Raw genomic sequence first — 25,607 nt, forward strand, 5'->3', positions numbered from 1 at the left:
ATATACATATATATATATAGTGTGTTTTAGGGGTAATCTTTTAAAACTGAGTTCACATTATTTATATTCCTTTGAATCTTGCTTTTCTCTGCATAGTGGCAATCTCAGCAAGTCATCCTATATTTCGAAATCATTTCTTTTCACGACTGCATAGTATTCCATGGTATTTTGTTAAGTATCTTCTACAGTTAATTCAACCATTTTCAATAGTTGGCCATGAATTTTGTTTCCATGGTTTGTTTTTAGCCTCTACAAATAATACTGCCAACAAAATACTTCTAAATACACAAATCTGAATATAGTACATCTAGGATTTTCTTCTGGGCCCTATTCTCCAACTGTGCTATCTTCCTATTATTCCTTTCTCTTCTCCACCACTCCTCTTGGCAGAATTCTACTCTCAGGATGACTGACAGACATGTTCAGGAAACTCAGACCAGGTGAGAAGCACCTCCCAGTATCACGCTTCAAGCAATCCTGTTACCTTGAGTTAACTCAAGCTTTGGCTGCTTGTGTTGTGCTGGTTCTGAGAGGCAGTAACTCCACAGCTAGAATTCATTATTGTTAGCAGGGGATAAGGCCGAGGTGATTTATGGGAGCCTGCCCCTCTCCTTTAAGGCCTTGCGGAGGTAGTTTCAGAGGACATCTCTCTATGAAAAAAAAATTAACAAATTTTCCCAGACACCTCATTAAGGGTTTAGGAATAGTACGTTGGGCTTTGGGGCCTTCTGCTCCTTCAATGCACTCACTAAAATGGAATCTAAACTTCTAATCCAGGCATACCACTTCCTATACCACTGGCCAACTCTAGGGCTATTTTGAGAGGTTGGCTAAATCATTTGGGTTTTGAAGTCATAGTGATTTAGGTTTGAATCTCTACTCATCTTTCTTAGCAGTGAGTTTGGATAACTTAATTTTACCCTATGAACATCAGTTTTTTTCAACCATAAAACTGGATAAATCATAAATACCCTGCAGTGTTATCGTGTGGATTACTAATATGTAAAACTTTTAGACTTCTGCTCAGAACAAAATAAAGTCAATAAATATTTGTCCAGGTTACTATTGTTTTCCTTTGTTGCATATCATATTAACAAATTAGGTCTTTATAGGGTATTTCCTGCCCATCCTACATCCTCTTAATTCTCCACAAGTTGTAACAAGTTATAAATCCCAGAAATTTCTAACTAGGGTCTACCCTGAAATGAGGACTCAGTTTATGCTTTCCAAAAATTCCACCTACATTTAACTAGATCAAACTGTCTTCTTTTTTGTAATACTTATCTTCTTAAATGAATATTTATGGGAAAAAAACCTGTCAGGAACTTATAGAAGAAGAGGGAACTGGTAGAGTGGGCAGAAGGATCTTCAGAGAAGGAAAGTAAGGAGCTGAGTTAGCCTCAGCGTATGTGGTTTTGCCTAGAGTTTAGTGGTCAACAAGTATTGACTAATAAGTCTCTTATCGGGACCCAGCTCCACGGTTGAGCTATTCACATTCATACCTGACCATCCATTAGATGTCCCAAACTGGTACTTTCTCATGTCTTTTCTTTTTTTTTTTCAATTGAAGTATAGTTTATGTACAATGCTATATGTTACAGGTAGACAGTATAGTGATTCACAATTTTTAAAGGTTATACTCCATTTACAGTTATTATAAAATATTGGCTATATTCCTTGTGCTGTACAATACTGTCTTTTCTTATTAATAACACAAATGTCTTTGAGGTTAATAGAAATAGCTCAATTTTATATATGAGGCTCAGAAAGGAGAACTGTTTGGCAATGTCACATAGTTAATTAGTAGCAGAGTCAGGACTGGAATTTTAGGTCATTTGATTTCATTGTCAGTTTTCTTTTTGGTATTAGTGATGTGCTGGAGCAAGTTAATATTGCTGGTGAGAGCTCACTGTAGCATATCTTACCAATTCTGTGTTCAGTGACATCATACTGGTAGCTTGAAATTGGCCATGGTGGTGGGAGTATTTACAGCACAGAAATAGGTAAATCATACAAATTTGAGTACCAATTGTCAAACACTTACGAGCATATCACCACAATTATTTCTAGTAATACAAAGAAATTATAAACCATGTTCCCTGAATCCAAGGAATTTATAATCTACCTGTCTTTGTAGACAAAACAATATTATATGAACCCAACTGGTTGTGATATGTATAGGACTAACTGTGAGTTCATTAATAGAATAATGTAAGTTCATAACACCAAATAATGGTCAATTGATCAAATGTAGGCGATAAATCCATGGACCTTGACTTACCCTAGAATTATGAACCAGGATTAAAATTGAGGGACTTCCCTGGCGGTGCAGTGATTAAGAATCTGCCTGCCAATGCACGGGACACGGGTTCAATCCCTGGTCTGGGAAGATCCCACATGCTGCGGAGCAACTAAGCTCGTGCGGCACAACTACTGAGCCTGCGCTCTAGAGCCCACAAGCCACAACTACTGAGTCTGTGCCCCTAGAGCCTGTGCTCTGCAACAAGAGAAGCCACCGCAAAGAGAAGCCCGTGCACCGCAACGAAGAGTAGCCCCCGCTCGCTGCAACTAGAGAAAGCCCACGTGCAGCACCGAAGACCCAACACAGACAAAAATAAAATAAATTAAAAAATAAAAAAATAATTAAAAAAAGATTAAAATTGAGAAACTAATGGTCAATATCTTTACTGTGAATTGCTATTAAATATGAAATCTGACCTCAACACATTTGTTCACTTTTTCATTGATTCATTCTTTCATTCAAGCTTTCACATTCAAGCAACATTTATATGCCAGGAACTGCACTAGATGCTGAAGATAAAAACACAGATTCTGGATGTGGAAAAACTGGAACTTCTACATATCATTGGTGGGAATTTAAAAATGGTGCAACCACGTTGGAACAAAGTTTGGCAGTTCCACAAAATGCTAAACATAGAGTTACCATATGACCTAGCAACTCCACTCCTATAAACATATATATCCAAAAAATATGAAAACATACACCCATACAAAAATTTGTACACAAACGTTCAGAGCATCACTATTCATCCCCAAAGTGGAAACTATGTAAATGTCTATCAGCTGAAGAATGGATAAATAAAATGTTGTATAGCTATACAACAGACCATTATTCAGCAATAAAAAGGAAAGTAGTATTGATACATGCTACAGTATGGATGAATCTTGAAAACATTATGCTAAGTGAAAAAAGCTAGTCACATAAGGTCACATATTATATCATTCTATCTATGTTAAATGTCCAGAATAGGCAAATCCACAGAAACAGAAAGCTGGGGTGGAAGAAGCTGAGGGGGAAAGTGAGGAGGGACTGCTAACCAGAACAAGTTTCTTTCTGGAGTGATAAAAATGTTCTAAAATTAAATTGTAGTGATAGTTGCACAATATTTATTCTAAAAACTTTTGAATTGTGAGCTTTAAAAGGGTGAATTTTGTAGTAGCTTAATTAGACATCAATAAAGCTATTTTTAAAAGTAAAAAAATTAGGGAATTCCCTGGTGGTCCAGTGGTTAGTACTCCACACTTCCACTGCAAGGGGCACGTGTTCGATCCCTGGTTGGGGAACTAAGATCCCGCAAGCTGCGTGGTGTGTACCAAAAAAAAAAAAAAAATTATAAAAGTAAAAATATTAAATATAAGGCTAAAGTTCCCTTTTATCAGTAGTCCTAATCACTTCCTAATCCTCCTCATTGGGAACCATTATTATCAGTTTAGTGTATTTGTTTCTAGACCTTCTCTTAAGGTAGAAAGAAAATATATAGTATTGTTTCATGTATGTAAGTATAACATAAATAGTACCATGCTTTTTTTTTAACTCATTATGTCTTGAAGATGGGTCCATTTATATATAAGCTCCTCAAAGAAAGTGCTCTGGTGGGATCTTGGGCATTATAAATGCTTACTGTATTTGATGTAATTCAAATAAATAGCATCAAGATATTTGGGGAAAGGCATTGTCATTTCTGCAAAGGATTTCATGCCTGGCTAATTCCCTGGACCTCCATGGTGGGTTAAATATTCCTGATGATATAGTAAGAACTTTGCTACAATCTTCTTCAATTTAAAAAAAACTTTGCTCCAGCAAAGGGTTGAGAGTACAAGCCCTGGGACTTTGTATGGAGGAGCCATACTGGAGGTAAAATAAGAAACAGGAGAGGGTCACGTCTGGAAAGCCAAGTGCAAAAGTGTTTCAAGGAGTGATCAACAGTATTTATGTAGGTGATTAACCAAAAAGCTTAACTAAATGGGATTCTAAAAATTAATATGAACATACTTTAAACAACTTGAATATTCATCTATTGGACTATTGTTTGATGTGGTAGGTAAGAACCTTTATTTCTGTTTGGTTCATTAATGGAAGTAAAATGTAAATAGAGAATGATTCGTGATTTTTTTTAAAAGAGCCTCTCTGCCATTTACAGTTGTCGTGTTCACATCTAATGCTATAACATATATTTTCAAGTAGCTTTTCCAAATCATTTGACTCAATGCAAAAACGTTTTCTCTTTACAGTCACATCTTAACACTTTATGTAATATTTAATTGGGTACTATAGTCATAGGTACCATAGTCATAAGTATAACTGGCACAAATAGGTTTGGAAATAAACATATCTTGGTACTTGGTGGAAGCAGATATGTAAGGAAAGTAGATATTAAAGTATAGCCTACTAATGCTAAATGTCCAGTGAGTTGTGACTGTCACTTTGTTTTAGAGAAAGAAAGGAGAACATCAGTTAATGAAATGAGTAGGTCACTTTGTTTTACAGAAAGAATGGAGAACATCAGTTAATGAAATGAGTAGGTAAGTGAAGGGTAAGAGAACTTCCAGTACATACCAAAATATTAATGTTAAATGAGTATGTTGGGCATTATAGGATACTTTAAAACAATTACAGTCATCACCCCAAACTTGTAAGGTCAATTAGGCTGCAGTTTAAAAATGTGTCCTGAAAAGACAGACTCTTCAGCAAGTGCTGTTGGGAAAGCTGGACAGAGCATGTAAATCAATGAAGTTAGAACATACCCAAAAATAGACTCAAAATGGCTTAAAGATGTAAATATCAGACATGACACCATAAAACTCCTAGAAGAGAACATAGACAAAACATTCTCTGACATAAATCATAGCAATGTTTTCTTAGGCCAGTCTCCCAAGGCAATAGAAATAAAAGCAAAAATAAACAAATGGAACCTAATCAAACTTAAAAGCTTTTGCACAACAAAGGACATGATCAACAAAACAAAAAAACAACCTACGGACTGGGAGAAAATATTAGCAAATGATGCAACTGACAAGGGCTTAATTTCTAAAACACATAAACAGCTCATACAATTCAATAACAAAAAACCAAACAACCCAATCAAAAAATCGGCAGAAAAGCTAAATAGACATTTCTCCAAATAAGACATACAGATAGCCAACAGGCACATGAAAAGATGCTCAACATCGCTAATTATTAGAGTAATGCAAATCAAAACTACAATGAGGTACCACCTCACAGTGGTCAGAATGGCCATCATTAAAAATTCTACAAATAATAAATACCAGAGAGGGTGTGGAGAAAAGGGAACCCTCCTACACTGTTGGTGGGAATGTACATTGGTGCAGCCACTATGGAAAACAGTATGGTGATTCCTTAAAAAACTAAAAATAGAGTTGCCATATGATCAGCAATCCCACTCCCAGGCATATATCTGGACAAAACTCTAATTCAAAAATATACATGCACCTGAATGTTCACAGCAACAATAGCCAAGACATGGAAGCAACCTAAATGTCCAGCAACATGAACATAAATGGATGTTCATGAATGGATAAAGAAGATGTGGTATAGATATACAATGGAATACTACCTCAGTCATAAAAAAGAATAAAATAATGCCATTGGCAGCAACATGGGTGGGCCTAGAGGTTATCATACTAAGTGAAGTAAGCCAGAAAGAGAAAAACAAATACCATAGGATATCACTTATATGCGGAATCTAAAATATGACACAAAATGAACTTATTTATGAAACAGAAATGGACTGACACACATAGAAAACAAACTTATGGTAACCAAAGGGGAAAGTGGGTAGGAGAGGGATTAGGAGTTTGGATTAGCAGATACAAACCACTATATACAAAATAGATAAACACAAGGTCCTAATGTATAGCACAGTAAACTACATCCAATATCCTGTAATAAACCATAATGGAAATGAATAAGGTGTATATATGTATATAGGTATATATATGTATAACTGAAGAATAGGTATATATATGTATAACTGAAGAACAGGTATATATATATGTATAACTGAATCACTATGCTGTACACCAGAAACTAACACATTGTAAATAAAGTATACTTCAATAAAAATAAATAAATAAGCAAATAAATAAATAAAACTGGGAAAAAATTCATGGGAAAGGGGAAATCCTAGGAAAGTTCTCAGTCAAAAGGGAATATGTGAAGGAAGTTGATAATAATATCCTGTGCCTGTGTAGCACTTTTTATTTTACAAAGCATTTTTACAAATATTATTGAATCATCAGAAAAGCTCATATAGATATTATTTCCACTTTACAAACGAAGAAGCTGATGCCCAAAGAGAGTAAATGACAAAAATAAAAAAATTTGCAAATAAACAAACTGAGTCTTGAATTCGGGTTTCTATGTTAAAAAAAAAAAACAAAAAAAAACCTTGTAGTAAGGTTCCATATCACAGTCCATGAAAAAAATTGATTTACCATAGGATGTAGCATTCAATTTCTTAAAGGCTACAAAACAAATTTAAATATAAGGAAGAGACATTTTCAGAAGGTGGCAGCAGCAGTGCAATTTTTAAAACTCTCCTCAAGTCACCCCATAAAAACAGACAAAGCACTATGATGGTAAAAAATCAAACCCTACAAGCAACAACAAAAAAAGGTGATAAGTCATCTTACAAACCCCAAGGTATGGTGTATAAGGGCAAACTACCAATAACTCCAAGACCCAAGTGGTAAATAGTACCTGTCATGGAGAAAGCAGAGAGAAGTAATGGGATGCCTATTGGACCTGAGAACAGGATAAAACCGAATATCCAACAGATACTCGCTGGAAAGCATAGTGAGCCAATTTGAAAAAAAGCACCTGAAACTGAAGTTTCTGACACTTCAATTTTGGGGAGAATGCAAGGGGTCGATTGTAAGGGGTGAAGGGGCCAGAGAAGTCTGAGGCCTACAACTTTAAAAATTAAAGGACAAGGGCTTCCCTGGTGGCGCAGTGGTTGAGAGTCCACCTGCCGATGCAGGGGACACGGGTTCGTGCCCCGGTCCCGGAAGATCCCACATGCCGCGGAGCGGCTGGGCCCGTGAGCCATGGCCGCTGAGCCTGCGCGTCCGGAGCCTGTGCTCTGCAACGGGAGAGGCCACAACAGTGAGAGGCCCGCATACCGCAAAAAAAAAAAAAAAAAAATTAAAGGACAAAGTCTTCTAGGACAAAGTCTTATGCTGGGGAGAATCTGCTGTTAGTAGAATTCAAATTGTCCAGGACGAAAAGGCAAAGGGAAGAGATTTTAACTGGAAACACTTCCATCGTTTCACTAATTAATATGTTATTTGGCATTACATTTTGGTAAGTGGTCTTTACCATGTTTATGTAGTATCTTTGTTTTCCCATTAAAGTTTTAAAATAGGAATAGCCAGTGAATTTTAACAACTTTTTGGCATGCATTCATATGTTTATATTTATTTCTCCTTTAACTTTTTTGTGTGATGAATTATGATGATACATTTCTTAATGCTAAACTCATGCTTATGTTTCTGGCATAAATTCTTTTTGAGCATGGTGTTTTCCTTGAATATACTACAAGGTTCCATTTCTAATATATCTTTTAAAATTATTTTAATCTACATTCAGAAAAAGTGAAATTTATTTTGGAGTTTTAAAAAATGCCATCTTTATCAAGTTAGGGAATTAAGATTATATTACCTCCAGGCTTCCCTGGTGGCGCAGTGGTTAAGAATCCGCCTGCCAATGCAGGGGACACGGGTTTGAGCCCTGGTCCGGGAAGATCCCACATGTCGCGGAGCAACTAAGCCTATGAGCCACAACTACTGAGCCTGCGCTCTAGAGCCCACAAGCCACAACTACTGAAGCCTGTGTGCCTAGAGCCCGTGCTCCACAACAAGAAAAGCCATCACAATGAGAAGCCCGCACACCGCAATGAAGAGTAGCCCCCGCTCGCCACAACTAGAGAAAGCCCACGTGCAGCAACGAAGACCCAACGCAGCCAAAAATAAATAAATACATTTAAAAAAATTATATTACCTCCATAAAGAATTTTTCATATTTTCCTTTGGATTTTAAAATTTAGCGATGATAGAGTTGCACAAATAGTTTTGTATAATTTAAAATCCTCTGTACCCATATTATACATTTCTAACATTCATTTTTGTACTGTGGTAAGAACGCAACAATTTTTAACAAAAATTTAAGTGTACAACACAGTATTTTTTTTTAATTGGGGTATAGTTGTTTTGCAATGTTGTGTTAGTTTCTACTATACAGCGAAGTGGAGTTCTCTGTGCTATACAGCAGGGTCTCATTAGTTATCTATTTTATACATATTAGTATATATATGTCAATTCTAATCTCCCAATTCATTCCCACCCACAACACAGTATTGTTGACTCTAGGTACAATGTTGTACAGCAGAGACCTAGAAATTATTCATCTTGCTTAACTGAGACTTGATGTCATTGATTGGTAAATCCCCATTTCCCCATACCCCAGCCTGTGGCAACCATCATTCAACTCTTTGATTCTATGAATTTGACTAATTTAGATACCTCACATAAGTAGAATAATGAGGTATTTGTATTTCTGTGACTGGTCTATTTTACTCGGTATAATGTCCTCAAGGTTCATCCATGTCGTCACATGTTGCAAGATATCCTTATTTCTTAAGGCTGAATAGTATCATATGTATATCACATTTTCTGTATCTGTTGATGAACATTTAGGCTGTTTCCACATCTTAACATCTGGTTATTGTGAATCTTGGCTGCAATGAACAAGGGAATGCTAATATCTCTTTGATATCATGCCACTCCTTTCTGGCCTGCAAGGTTTCTGCTGGAAAAAACACTGAGAGTCTTTTGGATGTTTCTTTGTATGTTACAAGTCACTTTTCTCTAGCCTCTTTCAAAATTCTCTGTCTTTGACTTTTGACAATTTGATTATATGCACCTCAGTGTGGATTATCTTTAGATTCATCTTGCTTGGTGATCTCTAGAGTTTGTGGATCTGTATGTCCACTTGCTTCTCTATATCTGGGAAGTTTTCAGTCAATTTTTTGAATATGCTTTCTGGTCTTTTTTTCTCTCTTCCGACTGGGACTCCTATAATGGTTGGCTTGATGATATCCTGAAAGTCCCTTAAGCTTTCTTCACTGTTTTTCATTCTTTCTTTCTGTTTTCTCCTCTGACTGCATTATTTCCAAAGTTCACTGATCCTTTCTTCTGGTTGATCTAGTCTAATGTTGAACCCTTCTAGTGAATTGTTTTTCAGTTCAATTATTGTGTTCTTCAGCTCCATGACTTCTGTCTGGTAGTTTTTAATATCTTCTATCTCTGTGTTGAAATTCTCACCTTGTTCATGCATTGTTCTCTTGACTTCAGTGAACATTTTTAAAACAGTATTTTTGGATTCTCTATCAGGTAAATAATACACGTTCATTACACTAGGGTCAGTTTCTGGAGATTTATCTTGTTCCTTTAATGTGGAACACCTTTGCCTAATTCTTCATATCTTTGACTTTCTGTGTTGGAGTCTGTGTATCAGACAAACCAGGCACCTCTTTCAATCTTCATAGACTGGCCTCATACAGGAGAAGACCTCAACCAATAACTCTGGCCAGAGATTCTAGGGGCCTCTACCAACTCTTTCTCTCCCCAGGAAGCAGCAGGCATCTGTGTTTTTTATATGCTTGCTTTGTGCTAAGCCAAGGGGAGGAGCTGTCTTTAATTTCTGCCAATTTGATTACTGTGTGTCTTGGCATGTTCTTCCTTGGGTTTATACTGCCTGGGACTCTGTGTACTTCCTGGGCTTGGGTGACTGTTTCTCTTCTCATGTTAGGGAAGTTTTCAGCTATTATCTCTTCCAATATTTCCTCAGGTCCTTTCTCTCTCTCTGTTCTCCTTCTGGGACTCCTAGTATGTGAATGTTGGTGCATCTGACGTTGTCCCAGAGGTCTCTTAGACTGTCTTCATTTCGAGTCATTCTTTTTTCTTTATTTTGTTCTGCGGCAATGATTTCCGCCATTCTGTCTTCCAGGTCATTTATCCATTCTTCTGCCTCACTTATTCTGTTATTGATTCCTTCTAGTGTATTTTTCATTTCAGTTATTGTATTCTTCATCTCTTTGTTCTTTAGTTCTACCAGGTCTTTATTAAACATTTCTTGTATCTTCTCGGTCTGTGCCTCCATTCTGTTTTCCAAGATCTTGGATCATCTTTACTATCATTATTCTGAATTCTTTTTTGGGCAGATTGCCTACCTCCACTTCATTTAGTTGTTCTTCTTTGGGGGTTTTATCTTCTTCCTTCATCTGGTACATAATCCTCTGCCGTCTCATTTTGTCTTACTTTCTGCAATTGTGGTTTCATTCTACAGGCTGCAGGGTTGTAGTTCTTCTTGCTTCTGCTGTCTGCCTCCTGGTGGATGAGGCTGTCTAAGAGGCTTGCACAGGCTTCCTGGTAGAAGGGACTGGTTCCTGCCCACTAATGGGTGGAGCTGGGTCTTGTCCCTCTGATGGGTAGAGCTGTGCCAAGGGTTGTGTCTAGAGGGCTATGGACTCACGAAGACTTTAAGCAGCCTGTTGGCTGATGGGTGGGGCTGTTTCCACCCTGTTGGTTGTTTGGCCTGAGATGTCCCAGCACTGGAGTCTGCAGGCTGTGGGGGTGGGGCCAGGTCTTAAGAAAATGGTGGCCTCCAGGAGGGCTCATGCTAATGAGTACTTCCCAGATCTGCTGCCACCAGTGTCTCTGTTCCTGCAATGAGCCACAGCTCCCCACTGCCTCCACAGGAGACCCTCCAATACTAGCCCAGTCTAGTAGGCCTGGCCCAGTCTCTTACGAGGTCCCTGCTTTTTCCCTGGGTCCTGGTGCACATGAGACCTTGTGTGCATGCTCCAAGAGTAGAGTTTCTGTTTCCCCCAGTCCTGTGGAATTCCAGTGATCAAGCCCTGCTGGCCTTCAAAGCCAGATTCTCTGGGACCTCCTCCTCCCATTGCCAGACCCCCAGGCTGGGAAGCCAGACGTGGGGCTCAGTACTTTCACTCCTGTGGGAGAACTTCTGTGGTATAATTATTTTCCAGTTTGTGGGTTGCCCACCTGGCAGGTATGGGATATGATTTTATCATGATTGCACCCTATCCTACCATCTCACTGTGGCTTCTTCTTTGTCTTTGGGTGTAGGGGATCTTTTTTGTTAGGTTCCAGCACTTTTTTTTTTTTTTTTGTCAGTAGTTGTTCAGCAGTTAGTTGTGATTTTGGTGTTTTCATAAGAAACAGTGAGCTCACATCCTTCTACTCTGCCATCTTGTCTCTGTCTCAAGCTAAGGTTCTTGACAAGAGCTTTTACTTTTGATGAGGTCCAATTTATGGATTTTTTTTAATGGATCATGCTTTTTGGTACCATGTTTAAGAATTCTTCACCAAGTCTTAGATCCTGAAGATATTCTATGTTTCCTTCTAAAAAGTTTTATATTTTACATTTATATCTATGATCCATTTGAGGTGATTTTTTTTTTTTTTTGTAGTACGTGGGCCTCTCACTGTTGTGGCCTCTCCCGTTGCGGAGCACAGGCTCCAGACGCGCAGGCTCAGCGGCCATGGCTCACGGGCCTAGCCGCTCCATGGCATCTGGATCTTCCCGGACCGGGACACGAACCCGTGTCCCCTGCATCGGCAGGCAGACTCTCAATCACTGCGCCACCAGGGAAGCCCCTGAGGTGATTTTTGTATGAAGTGTTAGGTTTAGGTTGAGGTTCCTCTTTTTTGTCTATGTATATCCAATTTTCCAGCACAATTTGTTGAAAAGATGCTCCTTCCTCCACAGAATTGCTTTTCCCCTTTTGTCAAAAATCAGATGAACATACATGTGTGGGTTCTCTATTTCTGAATTCTCTATTCTGTTCCATTGATCTATGTGTCTATCCCATCACCAACACTACACAGTCTTGAAACTCAGTAGAGTGGTCCCTCCCACGTTACTCATTCCCAAAATTATTTTAACTATTCTAGTTTTTTTGCCTTTTAGAAAACATATATTCACAATAAATAAATATTTCACACTGTGTACATATATATCAAATCATCATATTGTACACTTTAAATATATAAAATTTTATTTGTGAATTATACCACAGTAAAGCTAGGGGGAGAAAGTTGAGAAGAAAAAAATGCCAAGAGCTTGATAGAAAAAGGGGAAAAGACATTAACTGACAATTGTTAAAAGATATAAAAATGGCCTTTAAACATATTAAAACATTTCAAATTCACTCAAAATCAGAAAAATACAAATTAAACAATATCGACCTGCTACTTATCACCTATCAGTCTGGTGAAAATTAAAACGTATGGCATGGCAATATACTCTGTTGCTTAGACTTTGGGGAAACAGGCACTCTGATACACTGCCAGTGGAAATGAAAACTGGCAAAAACCTTCTGAAGGGGAATTTGGCAATATCAAACAAAGCTACATATGCAATTAGCATGAACACTACCTTCTCATTTCTAGGAATTTTCCTCCACAAAAATATATATGTGCAATATTATTTGCTGATGATAGTGTATAATTTCAAAATAATATAAACAATGCAAAAACCCATACATAGGAGAGTGATTGAATAAATTATGGTACATCTATAAAACTACTATGTAGCTATAAAAAAGAGAATGAGGAATATTTCTATAAACTGATATGGAGTGATTTACAGGATGTATCTTTAAGTTTAGAAAGGAAGTGGAAAATATTATGCTACATTTACATAAGAAAAAAGGGGATACAAGGAAATGTATCTGCTTATTTGTGCAGAAAGAAATACAGGAAAAATAAACCAAGTACTATTGAGACTGATGAATGAGAAGTGGGTGGAAAGAATAAGGACATGGGAACAGGTTAAAGGCTTTGAATACACGTTTTTGTATAGTACTGACTTTTAGAATCATGGAAACATTTCACATACATTTCCCTCCAAATCATCAGCAACATCCCAAATGTGGGGGCAAACCAGAATGAAATACAAACAGTAACATATGACCCTAACTGAATTAAAAATGAATAACATGACCATACTGAATAGGTCTGGATAGAAAAGTACCAATCTAAATAATTTTGGGAAACATTATTGCAACCTCATACTGTAAGGCTAAAGATAAAAAGAACTGAACATATTGGGTTGACCAAAAAGTTCCTTTGGTTTTTAAGTAAAAATAAAAGACACATTTTTCCTTTTCACCAAGAACTTTATTGAACAACGTATTCACCATTTTGTTCCACTACCTTCTGCCATTTTTCAGGCAACTTCATAATTCCATCTTCCCCAACCTTTTTAATCTTTTTGAGCAATGAACTGTTCCAGGTGCCTTTTACAGTCTTCCAGGGAATTGAAATTTTTTCCATTAAGAGAATTTTGTAAAGACCGAAATAAATGGAAATCCGAAGGTGCAATGTCTGGTGAGTATGGCAGATGAATCAGAACTTCCCAGCCAAGCTGCAACAGTTTTTGTCTGGTCATCAAAGAAACATGCAGTCTTGCATTATCCTAATGGAAGATTGTGCGTTTTTCTGTTGACTAATTCCAGATGTTTTCCATCAGGTGCTGCTTTCAGGTGGTCTAATTGGGAGCAGTACTTGTTGGAATTAAACGTTTGGTTTTCTGGAAGGAGCTCATAATAGAGAACTCCCTTCCAATCCCACCATATACACATCATCACCTTCTTTGGATGAAGCCTGGCCTTTGGTGTGGTTGGTGGTGGTTCATTTCACTTGCCCCACGATCTCTTCAACTCCACATTATTGTACGGTATGCACTTTTCATCACCCGTCACAATTTGTTTTAAAAACAGAACATTTTCATTATGTTTAAGTAAAGAATTGCATGCAAAATACGGTCAAGAAGATTTTCTTCACTTAACTTCTGTGGAACCCAAACCTCAACGTGAATAACATAACCAAGCTGGTGCAGATGATTTTCAACGCTTGATTTGGATATTAGGAGTATGTCGGCTATCTCCCATGGTATAACTTTGATTGTTCTCAATTAACGCCTCGATTTTTAAAAAATATTTTAATTAATTAATTTATTTGGCTGTGCTAGGTCTTAGTTGCAGCACGCAGGATCTTCATTGCAGCATGCGGGATCTTTAGTTGAGGCATGCAAACTTTTAGTTGCAGCATGTGGGATCTAGTTCCCTGACCAGGGATCGGACCCAGGCCCCCAGCATTGGGAGCACGGAGTGTTAGCCACTGGACCACCAGGGAAGTCCCTAATATCTCAATTTGATCACTAACAACTTCAACTAGTCTACCCGACCATGGAGCATCGTCCAGCAAAAAATCTCCAGCACGAAACTTTGCAAACCACTTCTAACACATTCAATCAGTCACAGCACCTTCTACATACACTGCACAAATCTTTTTTTGCATTTCAGTTGTGTTTTTACCTTTCTTGAAATAATAAAGCATAATATGCCGAAAATGTTGGTTTTTTTCTTACATCTTCAATATTAAAATGGCTACGCAAAAATTCACCAATTTTGATAAGATTTTTTAAAATGCATGCTGATATGACAGCTATCATGATACAATCTACCAAAATTGTTTCAAATGAAGTTAGAGACAACTAAGCACTACTAGAGCCATCTTACAGAAAAATCTGAACGAACCTTTTGGCCAACCCAATAAACACTGTTCTCCAGTTCATATATTTGCTTTTCACAGAGGCATGGGTTAGTTACTCTAAAAATACTTTACATGTATCCTAGGATTGAGCAACTAAACAAACATATTGTGAATAATTTTTTTTTAAAAAAGGAAAAGGATTGGATGTTTGAAATGGGCTGTATGGTACAGAGTAGGGAATGGTGCAAAAGGCATTAAACAGCAGAGGCCTGTGACCTACCCAGAAATCCACAAACCTCTGCTCTGGAAGTTAAGTTTCAATGACTCAAAAGAGTACTGGATGACAGGAAGGGAAGGCTGTTCCATGGGAACTGGGACTAAGGGAAGAGGTTATATATTTTCTTTTCTTGGGGCCTGATCCTGGATCGTTGTACTGACTGGACCTCTGAAAGTTTCCTCTCCTTGGTATACTCCTCTATGAAGACAGCAGGAGCTCAGCTAAGGAGCACTAAAACTGTTGTTCTTTGAGGGTGGTTGCAAAGTAAGGACACTCCAGAAGAGAGAGAGCTCAAGAGGAGTAGGAAGAGACATAGTCAAAAGGTAGGTGTCATCATGTAATACTCTGAGGGTGGGAGCAGCTATCCTTCTGGCAGGCAGCATAGCTTTGATCTTTGGCCAAACAACTGTGTCACTGACAAAGACTTGGGTCCAAGGGAAGTCAACTCACAGACAGAGGTCTGGGATCATTTGCTGTTTCACTTGGGCCATGACAATGACAACCCCAGTTAGTTACTTTGCCTGCCCCCTGTCTTGTCTTCTATGAAATCAAGTGGTCATGGATAAGGTTTGGAGTGATGTTTCTTCAAGGAATGCCGCTTAGGGCATTTGAGAAAGGGCCCTTCCCATATTAAGCTGCATGTCACTTTATTGGTAATTCTGACTATTCTTCCAGGGATGCACTGTAGTGGGAATCTCTTTATTAGGAAATAGTCTTCCCTAGGAACCTGATGATGTTCAGAGAACTAGAAGAAAAAGCAGAAAAGGTGTCCAATGTCCTGCTCAAACAAGAAAAATGGCATACTATTAAGTTGAAGCAAAAGAAAGAATTATTTGTCAAGAAGTTCCCTGTTTATACACATCAAAATGGGAAACTAAAAAAAAAAAAAAAAAAAAAGGGGAACTAGTCTTGCTTTTATTCAGGATGACTGAGTATTCAGAGGACGACCTGGATTCTTTTGTGACAATCAGCACTTGCTCAGGGCAAAAGGGAATCCTGACCTTAGATGGCACTGTCTTTGGTATCAAGCCTATATATATTGAGCATATATGGTTTACAGCATATCTTTAAAATCAGGTGAGTCTTGTGTAATCCGTGGAGATAAGCAAGAGGAGCTCTTAAGCACTTCACAATTTCAGAGCAAAATAGAACCTTCCTCAGTTCCTATGTCCTATATGTGGCCACTTCCCAAGTATGTACAAGTTGATTGTGGTTGACAATAAGTGATTCCAAATGTGGAATAATAATGTTACCAAGACCACAAAGATGTTAATAGATGTCCATGCTCTGGTCAATAGGTACACGAAGGATATAACATGAAAGTGGTGCTTACTGGGTTAGGGATATGGATAGAGAAAACCCTTGTGCAAATCTTCCTGAATTTGCAGGAAACACTTCAAAATTTTATACACTGGAAAGGCCGGAATCTCTTGAGAGGGGTGAAACATGATGCTGCTCATGTGATTATTGGCCAAATTCTTGGGAAGTATGAGGGCCATGCATTTCTCAGTGGTTACCTGCATTGCCAAGAATGAAACCATTGCTGAATCTTTCTTTCATGAAGATACACCACATTTCACAGCTTTCATAGCTCATGAGGTTGGCCATGACTTGGGAATGAAGCGTGACCACGTGGCCTGCAAGTTCCATGGCCAGCACCTCTGTACTACGCATGAATTTATTACTGTAGATATGGGCTTCAGCAACTGCAGCTTCCACTATTTCCACCAGCTGTTGCATAAGCACAGAGAGGGCTGCCTATTTAATAGAACTGAGCTCCAAAGCTCTTTTTGAAAGCCATATTGTGGGAATAAGATATTAGACAAAGGAGAAGAATTTGACTACGGCAGTGTTCTTGACTGTCAAAAGGATCACTGTTGTCTGCCCTCATGCCAGCTGAGGAAGGGTTTAAATTATGCATTTGGATCTTGCAGCAAAAACCACAAATCTCTAAAAGCAACCACAACTTGCCACCTCAGCGTGGATAAGTGTGACCTCCCAGAATACTGTAATGGCACCCCCAAGTGCTGCCACACGGACACCTACAAGCAAGATGGCACTCCTTGCAAGGAACAAGGTTATTGTTGCCAAGGCCAGGGTTGAAGCCTGGAGAATTTGTGTGTTAAAATCTTTGAAAGGGGCACAAAGGTTGCCCAGGAAAGTTGCTAACATTAATGAATACCAAGGGAGACAGGTTTGGAAACTGTGGCAGTGAATCTAAAGGGATATTTAAAGTCTTCAGCAAGTGCAAGGCCAGAGATGTAAAAAGTGGGAGGCTGCTATGAGAAAACATCCAAAGGCTCCCATGCATTGAAAAACATCAAACACCCAGTTCCCCATGCAGAACACATGGTATTGGGGTGCAGAGATTTTTTGAAGCTACAGACTGGGCTGATGAGGAGGAGGTGAAGGATGATACAACATATGGTTCAAGGAAGATCTGTATTAATCAAAGCTGCATAGATACAACTGTACTCCACTATGACCGTAAACTGGACAAGTCATGAAGTCATGGGAGGGGTATTTGCAGAAATTTTAAGAACTGCCACTGTATCTATGTCTATGCCCCTCCTACATGTGAATTCAAGGGTTACATAGTTTGAATAGTGGCCCTCCTACTCTCAGCATGACGAAGAGTTGATAATCCCAATCTTGCCTACCATTTTATTATTTTCCATTCCTACTATCTTTTTATTTGCCTACATCTATAGAATATCTAAGACCAGTGTCAATGCAAAAAATTCATCAGAGAAGCAAGATGAACAAACCTGACATATATTTGATAATTATCTTCTTTCTGGTAATAAAGTCAAACATGAAGTGATACCAATAGGACATTTTAAGAATTGGACTCCTAAATTCTGGTGTCCCTCAAGGTCTACGGAAATGAGAATCTTGCTTCCATCTGTCTTTCTATGTGCTGAATTCTTATTAGTTTTTAAATTAAAAGAAGTTAAAGCAGCTCTCTAGGTAAGGCAATCTTTCTTGTTCTGTGCTACCCAGTAATCTGTGTTATACGTCTTAGGAGGCCTCAAGATGTGTTCTTGACATAATGAAGTCAGGTTACCATCCATAGTAAGGCTGAAGCTCATGGCCTAAAACCTAAAGAACTATTATTGAGCTCCCTAACATTTCTACTGAGAACTCCTTTGGAAAGATCTCTGGAACTTACTTTTCAGAGTATACTGTCTAATGCACCATTATAATCTACTCTGTCAATTTCCTCTAATCTTAAGGATTTTGCCTTGCACTGATGAAGGGAATTTACCAGGTGAAAAGTATCTGATTATTAGTTCCAGATGTTTTAGTTGATTGTCATTCCAGTTTTTGTCCATTTGGCTTTCCCCTTTGTTTTGGCATCATAGTATCTGATGCCCTGGCCTCAGTTTGGCCTTGTTAATGACTTAACTGGAGAGACCAAACATCACTTGTTATGTGACTAAAGAGGAAGAAACATTAAACATCCCTACCCATGAATGAGGCTCTTCAGTGTGGGAATCTTTTATTTCCCCAAAGGTTAAATTCTACTTGTTAGTCATTCATTCATCTGTTCATTCATTTATTCAATACATATATATTTAGCACTTACAGCCAGATTGAACCATGTAAAATTGATATTAGACCATTTTCACCTACAAAAAAGGCAAGTTCATATGGTTCAACCTAATTCTACGTCCAAGCACTATGAAACCTACCTTGGGTTTTTGCTTATAAATGAGAGTTGAGAAGTTTTTGATTCAGAGTTTTAGTCCTGATTTCTCTTAAATCTTATTATCCACTGTAACTTCAAAAGACTGGCCTTAATTTTATGGAGCAGGAAGGTTCCTATTGCTAAGGCCTAGAACGGCATGGAATATGTAAGAGACTAGGATGTGGTGTGTATGAGGATCCCACTATCACTTTTTTTAAAATTAATTAATTTATTTTGGCTGCGTTGGGTCTTCATTGCTGCACGCGGGCTTTCTCTAGTTGCGGCGAGTGGGGGCTACTCTTCTTGCGGTGCACAGGCTTCTCATTGAGGTGGCTTCTCTTGTTGCGGAGCACGGGCTCTAGGTAGTGCGGGCTTCAGCAGTTGTGGTTCGCGGGCTCTAGAGCGCAGGCTCAGTAGTTGTGGCGCACACACTTAGGTGCTCCACGGCATGTGGGATCTTCCCCGGCCAGGGCTCGAACCCGTGTCCCCTGCATTGGCAGGCAGATTCTTAACCACTGCGCCCCCTACTATCACTTTTTTTGGCAGCTTCTGTCCTTGCTCCTTCTGAGTTTCCAAAACTCTTCAAAAAATGTAAACCCAGGACTTTGTACAACCAAAAGGAGAGTAATAGCAATGTGAAGATCTGAGAAAGTTGTTGCATGCCACACTACTTCCCCCACAACCATGGAGTAGAGAGCCTGGAAATACTTTATATAAATAATAACTTGGAATTTATTTTTTGTAGAAGAGACTTAGACAAATCTAATATCTATTGAAATAATGAGTCTATCTCTTAGGTGGAAAGTGGCTTCATCTCCCTGAATAGTGACTTTACTTGTGAATCAGAGAATAATGATTAGATCCCACCCACTTCACCTAGAGTAGCTACTAACCATGGCACTACACTCCCTTTCACTTGCGTAGTTTAAGGCATGGTTAGAAAAGACTTAAGATGTTCTTCCCAAACATTCCTCCCAAACCATTAGTGTAGAATCATTCCAGTTCTGGATGTTCCAGTTTTACAGTTTCAAAGAATGGTGGAGGTGCTAGTAGCAAAAGCAATGGTAGACTCCAGTGGATCTAGGCCTCTGCTATAGAATCTCTTCTGTGAGCATAATAATGGTGTCTGGGTGTCTGCATCATGCCGAGCTTCTTGCTTTAGTTGGTAGAACTTGTACTGTGTCCAGCTGTATACTCCACAGTTGAGCAGACCCTGAGATGATGCTGTTAGAGCCTGGAGGAGATGAAGGGGTGATGGAGCCCATCCTTCAGATTTTCAGAGATTTGGGGAATAGTTTCCATTCCTCTTATTTATAAATCACTGTTATATTTATTCTATCTCAAAAATCAAAATTTGGTGTCAGTTTTTAAAAAATATTTTTCTAGCTCTTCCTGAACTCACTCTTCACACCATACCTTGTTATGGATGACTGAGAGTTAGTCATATTTCTTAGTATATACATAAGGATAATGAAGTCGTTTCAATGGCCCTCCTTATTGCCCCATTTCCCAGGTTAGGCTTGAAGAAACTGCCCTATCACCATAGTCGGATAGCCCAAAAAACCCTTCTTAAATCTGATAAAGGATGAAAAGAGAGAACCGTTTTTTCTTTACTTCTCTCTCTCCATTCACCTAGAATAGCTAATTTATCCCATTCATTTCACTCTGGGTGAGAGAGAATCATGTCACTATCAGAGTTTCATAAGAACATTATCTGGTAGATCTTTTCTTTTGTTACCCATCCCTTAAAAAAAAAACACATCAATGAAATGAAGTTGGCCTGAGATATACATGCTCTGGAATGCATGGCAGCACTTTCACAAAGGTATCTACCTCATCTGTGAGGAAATTTCCACATTCTTCATGATTGAATATAAATAATATATTTCTCTCTTGCAATGCAGAAAGAAATACCCTAAGGGGAAAAATTGTGCTTACTGAATAATGGCAATGTAAGAGAACAGGATAAGAGAGTATAAGAACAGAAATGCTGGATGTTCAAGGTGTTACCTGGAGAACATAGAGGGCCATGTGAAGTTTGGTGTCCTGTGGCTTAGTCATCTTTATGATCATCAGAATGACGGCTGTGAAAACACAAAGTATAAATCTTGCTGCCAGCCCTGGCTGCCTGAGCATAATTTTTTTCAGTATACACGCCTAAGCATTGTGAGAATTATAGGCATAATGAAGACTAGCAGTGAGATTAACCAGTTATATAAACCACTGGCCTCAGATCTCCAACCGCTATTCCGCATTGATTAAACTTTGCAGATTATTAGAGTAGCAATGGTGGCAAGACATACTACAGGAACATCATAAGTTACAATTCTTAACTTCTTATGTTTACCAAGCCCTTTCATAAACATTATCCTATCTGATCCTTACACTTTAACTTTATGTAGTAGAAAGGGCAGGTGTTAATGTCTCTGAGTTCTGTCAGTACATTTCCTCTCATATCATCTCACATCTAATTCTCTTAATTTCTAAAACATAAGAAGATACGGGTGGAATGAAGGTAAATTTTACATGCTGGACAGAAATTTGTAGTCATCCTTCTTGGTGAGACTACTTTGCTTGACCACAATCTAATGGTTACCCTTTTCATTGCCCAAATCTTTCCATTAAGATACCCACCTGGGCCCCAGCAGCAAAAGAAGGCCACGGGGTAGAAGCGTACTCGCTGCTCCACAATGTGAATCACTGCCCACTGTTCACTCCCCAGAAAGCCAGTCGATTTCAGAAACTTCTTGTAAAGTGTCTGGGCTTGAATGAGTAAGACCTAAACATGAGTATAGCGGTGAGTAGTCTGCCTAAGGCTTACTAAAACTTCCCAGGTCTAGCCTATCATTTTGGAGAGATCCTTCTCTTAGGATCTGACAGCAGGAAAGACCATCCTCCTGTCTTTACCATCTGAGACCAGGCTTTTTTTGAGAGAAAATTATCTCTAGAGTGATCTTTTGCTTGGCCAGGTAAATTGACATATATTAGTCAAACTATATATGTTCAATACATAAACCTTACATCAACCCTCAGGCTTTCATTTTTCTCAATGAAGTTAATCACAATATGCATGGGAAGTTAAAACTAAGATCTAACCAGATTCTCTTTTAAAACACTTTATTAAAGGCTGTGTTGCAGGGAGATCAGCTCGGTGCTTTGTGACCACCTAGAGGGGTGGGATAGGGAGGGTGGGAGGGAGACACAAGAGGGAGGAGATATGCGGATATATGAATATGGTGAATTACATGTACAGTACAGCTGATTCACTTTGTTGTAAAGCAGAAACTAACATACCATTGTAAAGCAATTATACTCCAAAAAAGGTGTTTAAACTAAATAAATAAAGGTTGTGTTATTAAGTGTTCTGTGCTTAATACCCCTAAAATAAATACTTTAGCACTGTGACAGAGCTTAAATTCTCAACTCCCAGAAAAAAAGTTTTAGGAAGTCTCTTCTTGCACTTAGATGGAAAACAGATTGTTTTTCCCTTCCATTTGGGAGCAATTTGAATACGGTTTAGTTAATGAAATAAATATAAATCAGTTCAATGTCCTTTTTGTGGGGAGTAAATTAGGTAATAAAATCTGTCCAAATCTGAAACTTTTTCTAATAATCCAGATCCACTCTGTAAGTTAATAACCCAATTACTTAAGGTTAGCCATGTGGTTTCCTTTCCCCACAGACATAGGAATCATAAAGAGGCTTGAACTTATTTGAGAATATTTACATCTAGTTGAATCAGTTCACCGTTTGCTGATTACAAAAGAATCAGAATGCCAGTCCTGAATGCCCACTGAAGCCTGGGTTATTCTGAAGGAGCAAACAGGAATCCCTAGGGTGCCAGGTTTTGGGACACATGTCTCTCCTGTCAATCAGTTCTAAATGAAAACCATCAAGGCCATTTTAATATAAACTAGTCATTGTGCATTCTTTACAAAGTTGCTGATTTGATCTAAGCTATCTCCATAACTTATTTTTGAATTGTCAAAGAAAATTTTCCACAATTGTATTTCATTCACAGATGTTAGTTGTGTTAGCAAAAGGAAAGAAACTGTGGGATAAAGTTGGTCTGCAACCAGATAGTTTATAATTCCTGAACTAGCATATGAAAAGTGGAGAAAATGATACTGGAAAGTAGATATGACAAATAAAAAGGCATGTTCACTTGCTTACTGATTTCGTACTGGGCAGTTATATATAAATAATGTATTGTCCCATGGATGATTACTTGTCCATCAGTCTGATGATGTCAAATGAGTATTTAATAACTGTCTGAGTCACTCAGCACTTTAAACCCAGTTAGACATAGCATAAATGCAAATTTATAGTCAATAAAGAATTGAGAAAAGAAAACTCTTTAATTATTTGGAAAATTAAAACAGAGAAGATGTCCTGTGTTCCAGAGTATCATACTTTATAAAGAATATACCCGACACATACTAGTTTTCTGGTCTGGTCCTCCATGAGGATCCACAGGAACACATTATTTCTAGAGTGAGCATAATTCTCGCATAATGAATATAGGCTCTTTTCCCCACTCATCATTTGATCTTGGGAAGTCCAAAAGACTGAGGTAGTAATTAAATTATCAATATCTGCTAGACACTTTCTTAGTTCTAGGACTATGAGAAGTGCCTCTCCGCCCCATCTTTCCCAGGCCTGGGTATACTGCCCCATCCCACCCAACCGCCCCCTCTCTTTCCATAAAGGCAAGTAGGGTGGCACCATACCACAATGGTGAGGAGGCTGAGTAGAAAGCTGGCCAGGAAAATGATAAGCCCATAAAAATAAAGTGTGCTACAGACTGATATGTTGGCAGAAGGCAGGACTTTAGCCATGGATGTTGGTGGTGAGTACATCAGGATACACCTAGGAAGAGAATCAATGGTCAGGAATGTTGCTACAGGTATAAGACCAGAGAGATACCTATTTGGTGCAACAAAAGTTAATGAGTATGTAATTTAACTTATCATTTAGCTAAGCCTTGCCCATAATACCTTATTCCTTCTCACTGACACATAATCATCTAGTCATTTTGTGTTGTATTTCTGCTTATATATTTTTGGCCTTGACTGTACAACTTGTCCAAAGCCCATTTCAAATACAAGCACCTTGGCCAGAATGTATGTACAAAGTCTTCCTCCATCTTTGTTTGTAGAAAAGAATAGGTGTAGTCTATTATAAAAATGATAGGTTTGGTCCTTACTTACCTGTGGCTCTGGCTGAAGTTGCGGAAACATTCACTGGCATTACCCAAACAGAATACAGGTATCATCAATAGTAGAGGTATCAGGCTGGGAGGAAAAAAACTTATCACCCTAATATTCAAACTTTTTTATGCCATTTTCCCTTTGCAAAATATTCTCCTGTCCTTCTTCCAACTCCATCACCCCACCAGCTCTCCGCAAATACATATATTTAATTCCTTCAAGAAAAGTACCTCAAAAACTTTAAGTATACCTTCTCTTCAAGTTCTGGGGGAAGTGGAGTGGGAAATGTATTTTATACCTAGGTTAATAAACCCTAACAGAGTTTCACAGAGAGTCTCTGGGAGCTGTATGATCAGATTAAAAATCCAAGTGGGTAATCGTGAAATGAAAAAGCTACCAAGGAGCTCTGTGATCAGTCTGTTTCACTTTTCATGGTGACCAGTAATAACTTCATTCTCATCAGCTCCTTCCTGAGAGCTTTTCCAAAGCACAGCTTTAAGCAACCAGTTATTTATGCAGCTAAATATATCCAGATCCCTATAAGAGGAAAAGATCTAGGAGTAAAAGTTATAAAGCCTAAAACCAACTCAATGTGACTACCACTTTAGGTGAGATCCAGATCCTTTCTGAGCTTAATAATTTTAAGAGTCTCACCCAATGTTATAAAGGTGAATAAGATCTTGAAAACCACCTACTACAACTTTTCATGATATATGAAAAGGAATTAGAAGTCAAAAGACTTAAAGGGAACTATTTATTGAAGGTCACACAGAGTTAATGGCAGAATTGGGACTAAAACCTAATCTGAAACTTCAAATTGCTTGCCTATTTTACCTGGGAAAATGGAATCAATGATCACACATTTGTTGTTTCTTACTTAGTAAAGCTCTGTGAGGACTCAGGAGTGACAGAATCAATGGAAATAAGGGCATTGTCCTCCTATTTGTTCCTACCTAGACCCAAGACTAACAAGAATCTACGCCTTGCTAGGAAGGAAAGCAAAAATCTTACCTTGACAAAATGATGGCTATTTGACTAACTCGACAGGTATAACCTATAACCTATGAAAAGAATAAATGTGAGTAATGTCTTAGGATATTGCCAATCATATTACAATAAATACCAGATCATCACTTACCATTTGATAGTACAAAAATTCCCAACAGCAGGTTTACTTCAGTTAAGCAATATTTGATATAAAATTCAATGAAATAGGGGGCTTTCCTGGTGGTGCAGTGGTTAAGAATCCGCCTGCCAATGCAGGGGACATGAATTCGAGCCCTGGTCCAGGAAGATCCCACATGTCACGGAGCAACTAAGCCCGTGCACTACAACTACTGAGTCTGCGCTCTAGAGCCCGCGAGCCACAACTACTGAAGCCCGTGTGCCTAGAGCCCGTGCTCCGCAACAAGAGAAGACACCGCAATGAGAAGCCTGAGCGCTGCAGCGAAGAGTAGACCGCGTGCAGCAACCAAGACCCAATGCAGCCAAAAATAAATAAATTTATTTTTTAAAATTCAATGAAGTA

The 25,607-nt window shown here is 38.4% G+C and overlaps 1 protein-coding gene across 5 annotated transcripts in view; it reads right to left on the reverse strand.

The window, feature by feature from the left end:
• Positions 1-25,607, reverse strand: part of TMEM116 (transmembrane protein 116) — a 132,784-nt gene that overhangs the window by 24,286 nt on the left and 82,891 nt on the right. For 3 of the 5 annotated variants that reach the window (XM_060311083.1, XM_030860515.2, XM_060311082.1), the window contains exons 6-11: positions 25,091-25,140; positions 24,080-24,163; positions 23,600-23,738; positions 21,504-21,648; positions 20,880-20,953; positions 19,523-20,103 (exon numbers count right to left, since the gene is read on the reverse strand). In XM_060311083.1, coding sequence (XP_060167066.1) covers positions 19,897-20,103; positions 20,880-20,953; positions 21,504-21,648; positions 23,600-23,738; positions 24,080-24,163; positions 25,091-25,140 — 699 coding nt within the window. In that variant the 3' untranslated portion in view covers positions 19,523-19,896. Of the gene's footprint in view, positions 1-19,522; positions 20,104-20,879; positions 20,954-21,503; positions 21,649-23,599; positions 23,739-24,079; positions 24,164-25,090; positions 25,141-25,607 lie in introns of those variants that run through there. The other 2 variants (XM_030860517.2, XM_070047071.1) reach the window with 1 other exon arrangement.

Source organism: Globicephala melas, chromosome 13 (genome assembly GCF_963455315.2).
Source record: "Globicephala melas chromosome 13, mGloMel1.2, whole genome shotgun sequence".
In the NCBI taxonomy this organism is placed as follows: Eukaryota; Metazoa; Chordata; class Mammalia; order Artiodactyla; family Delphinidae; genus Globicephala; species Globicephala melas.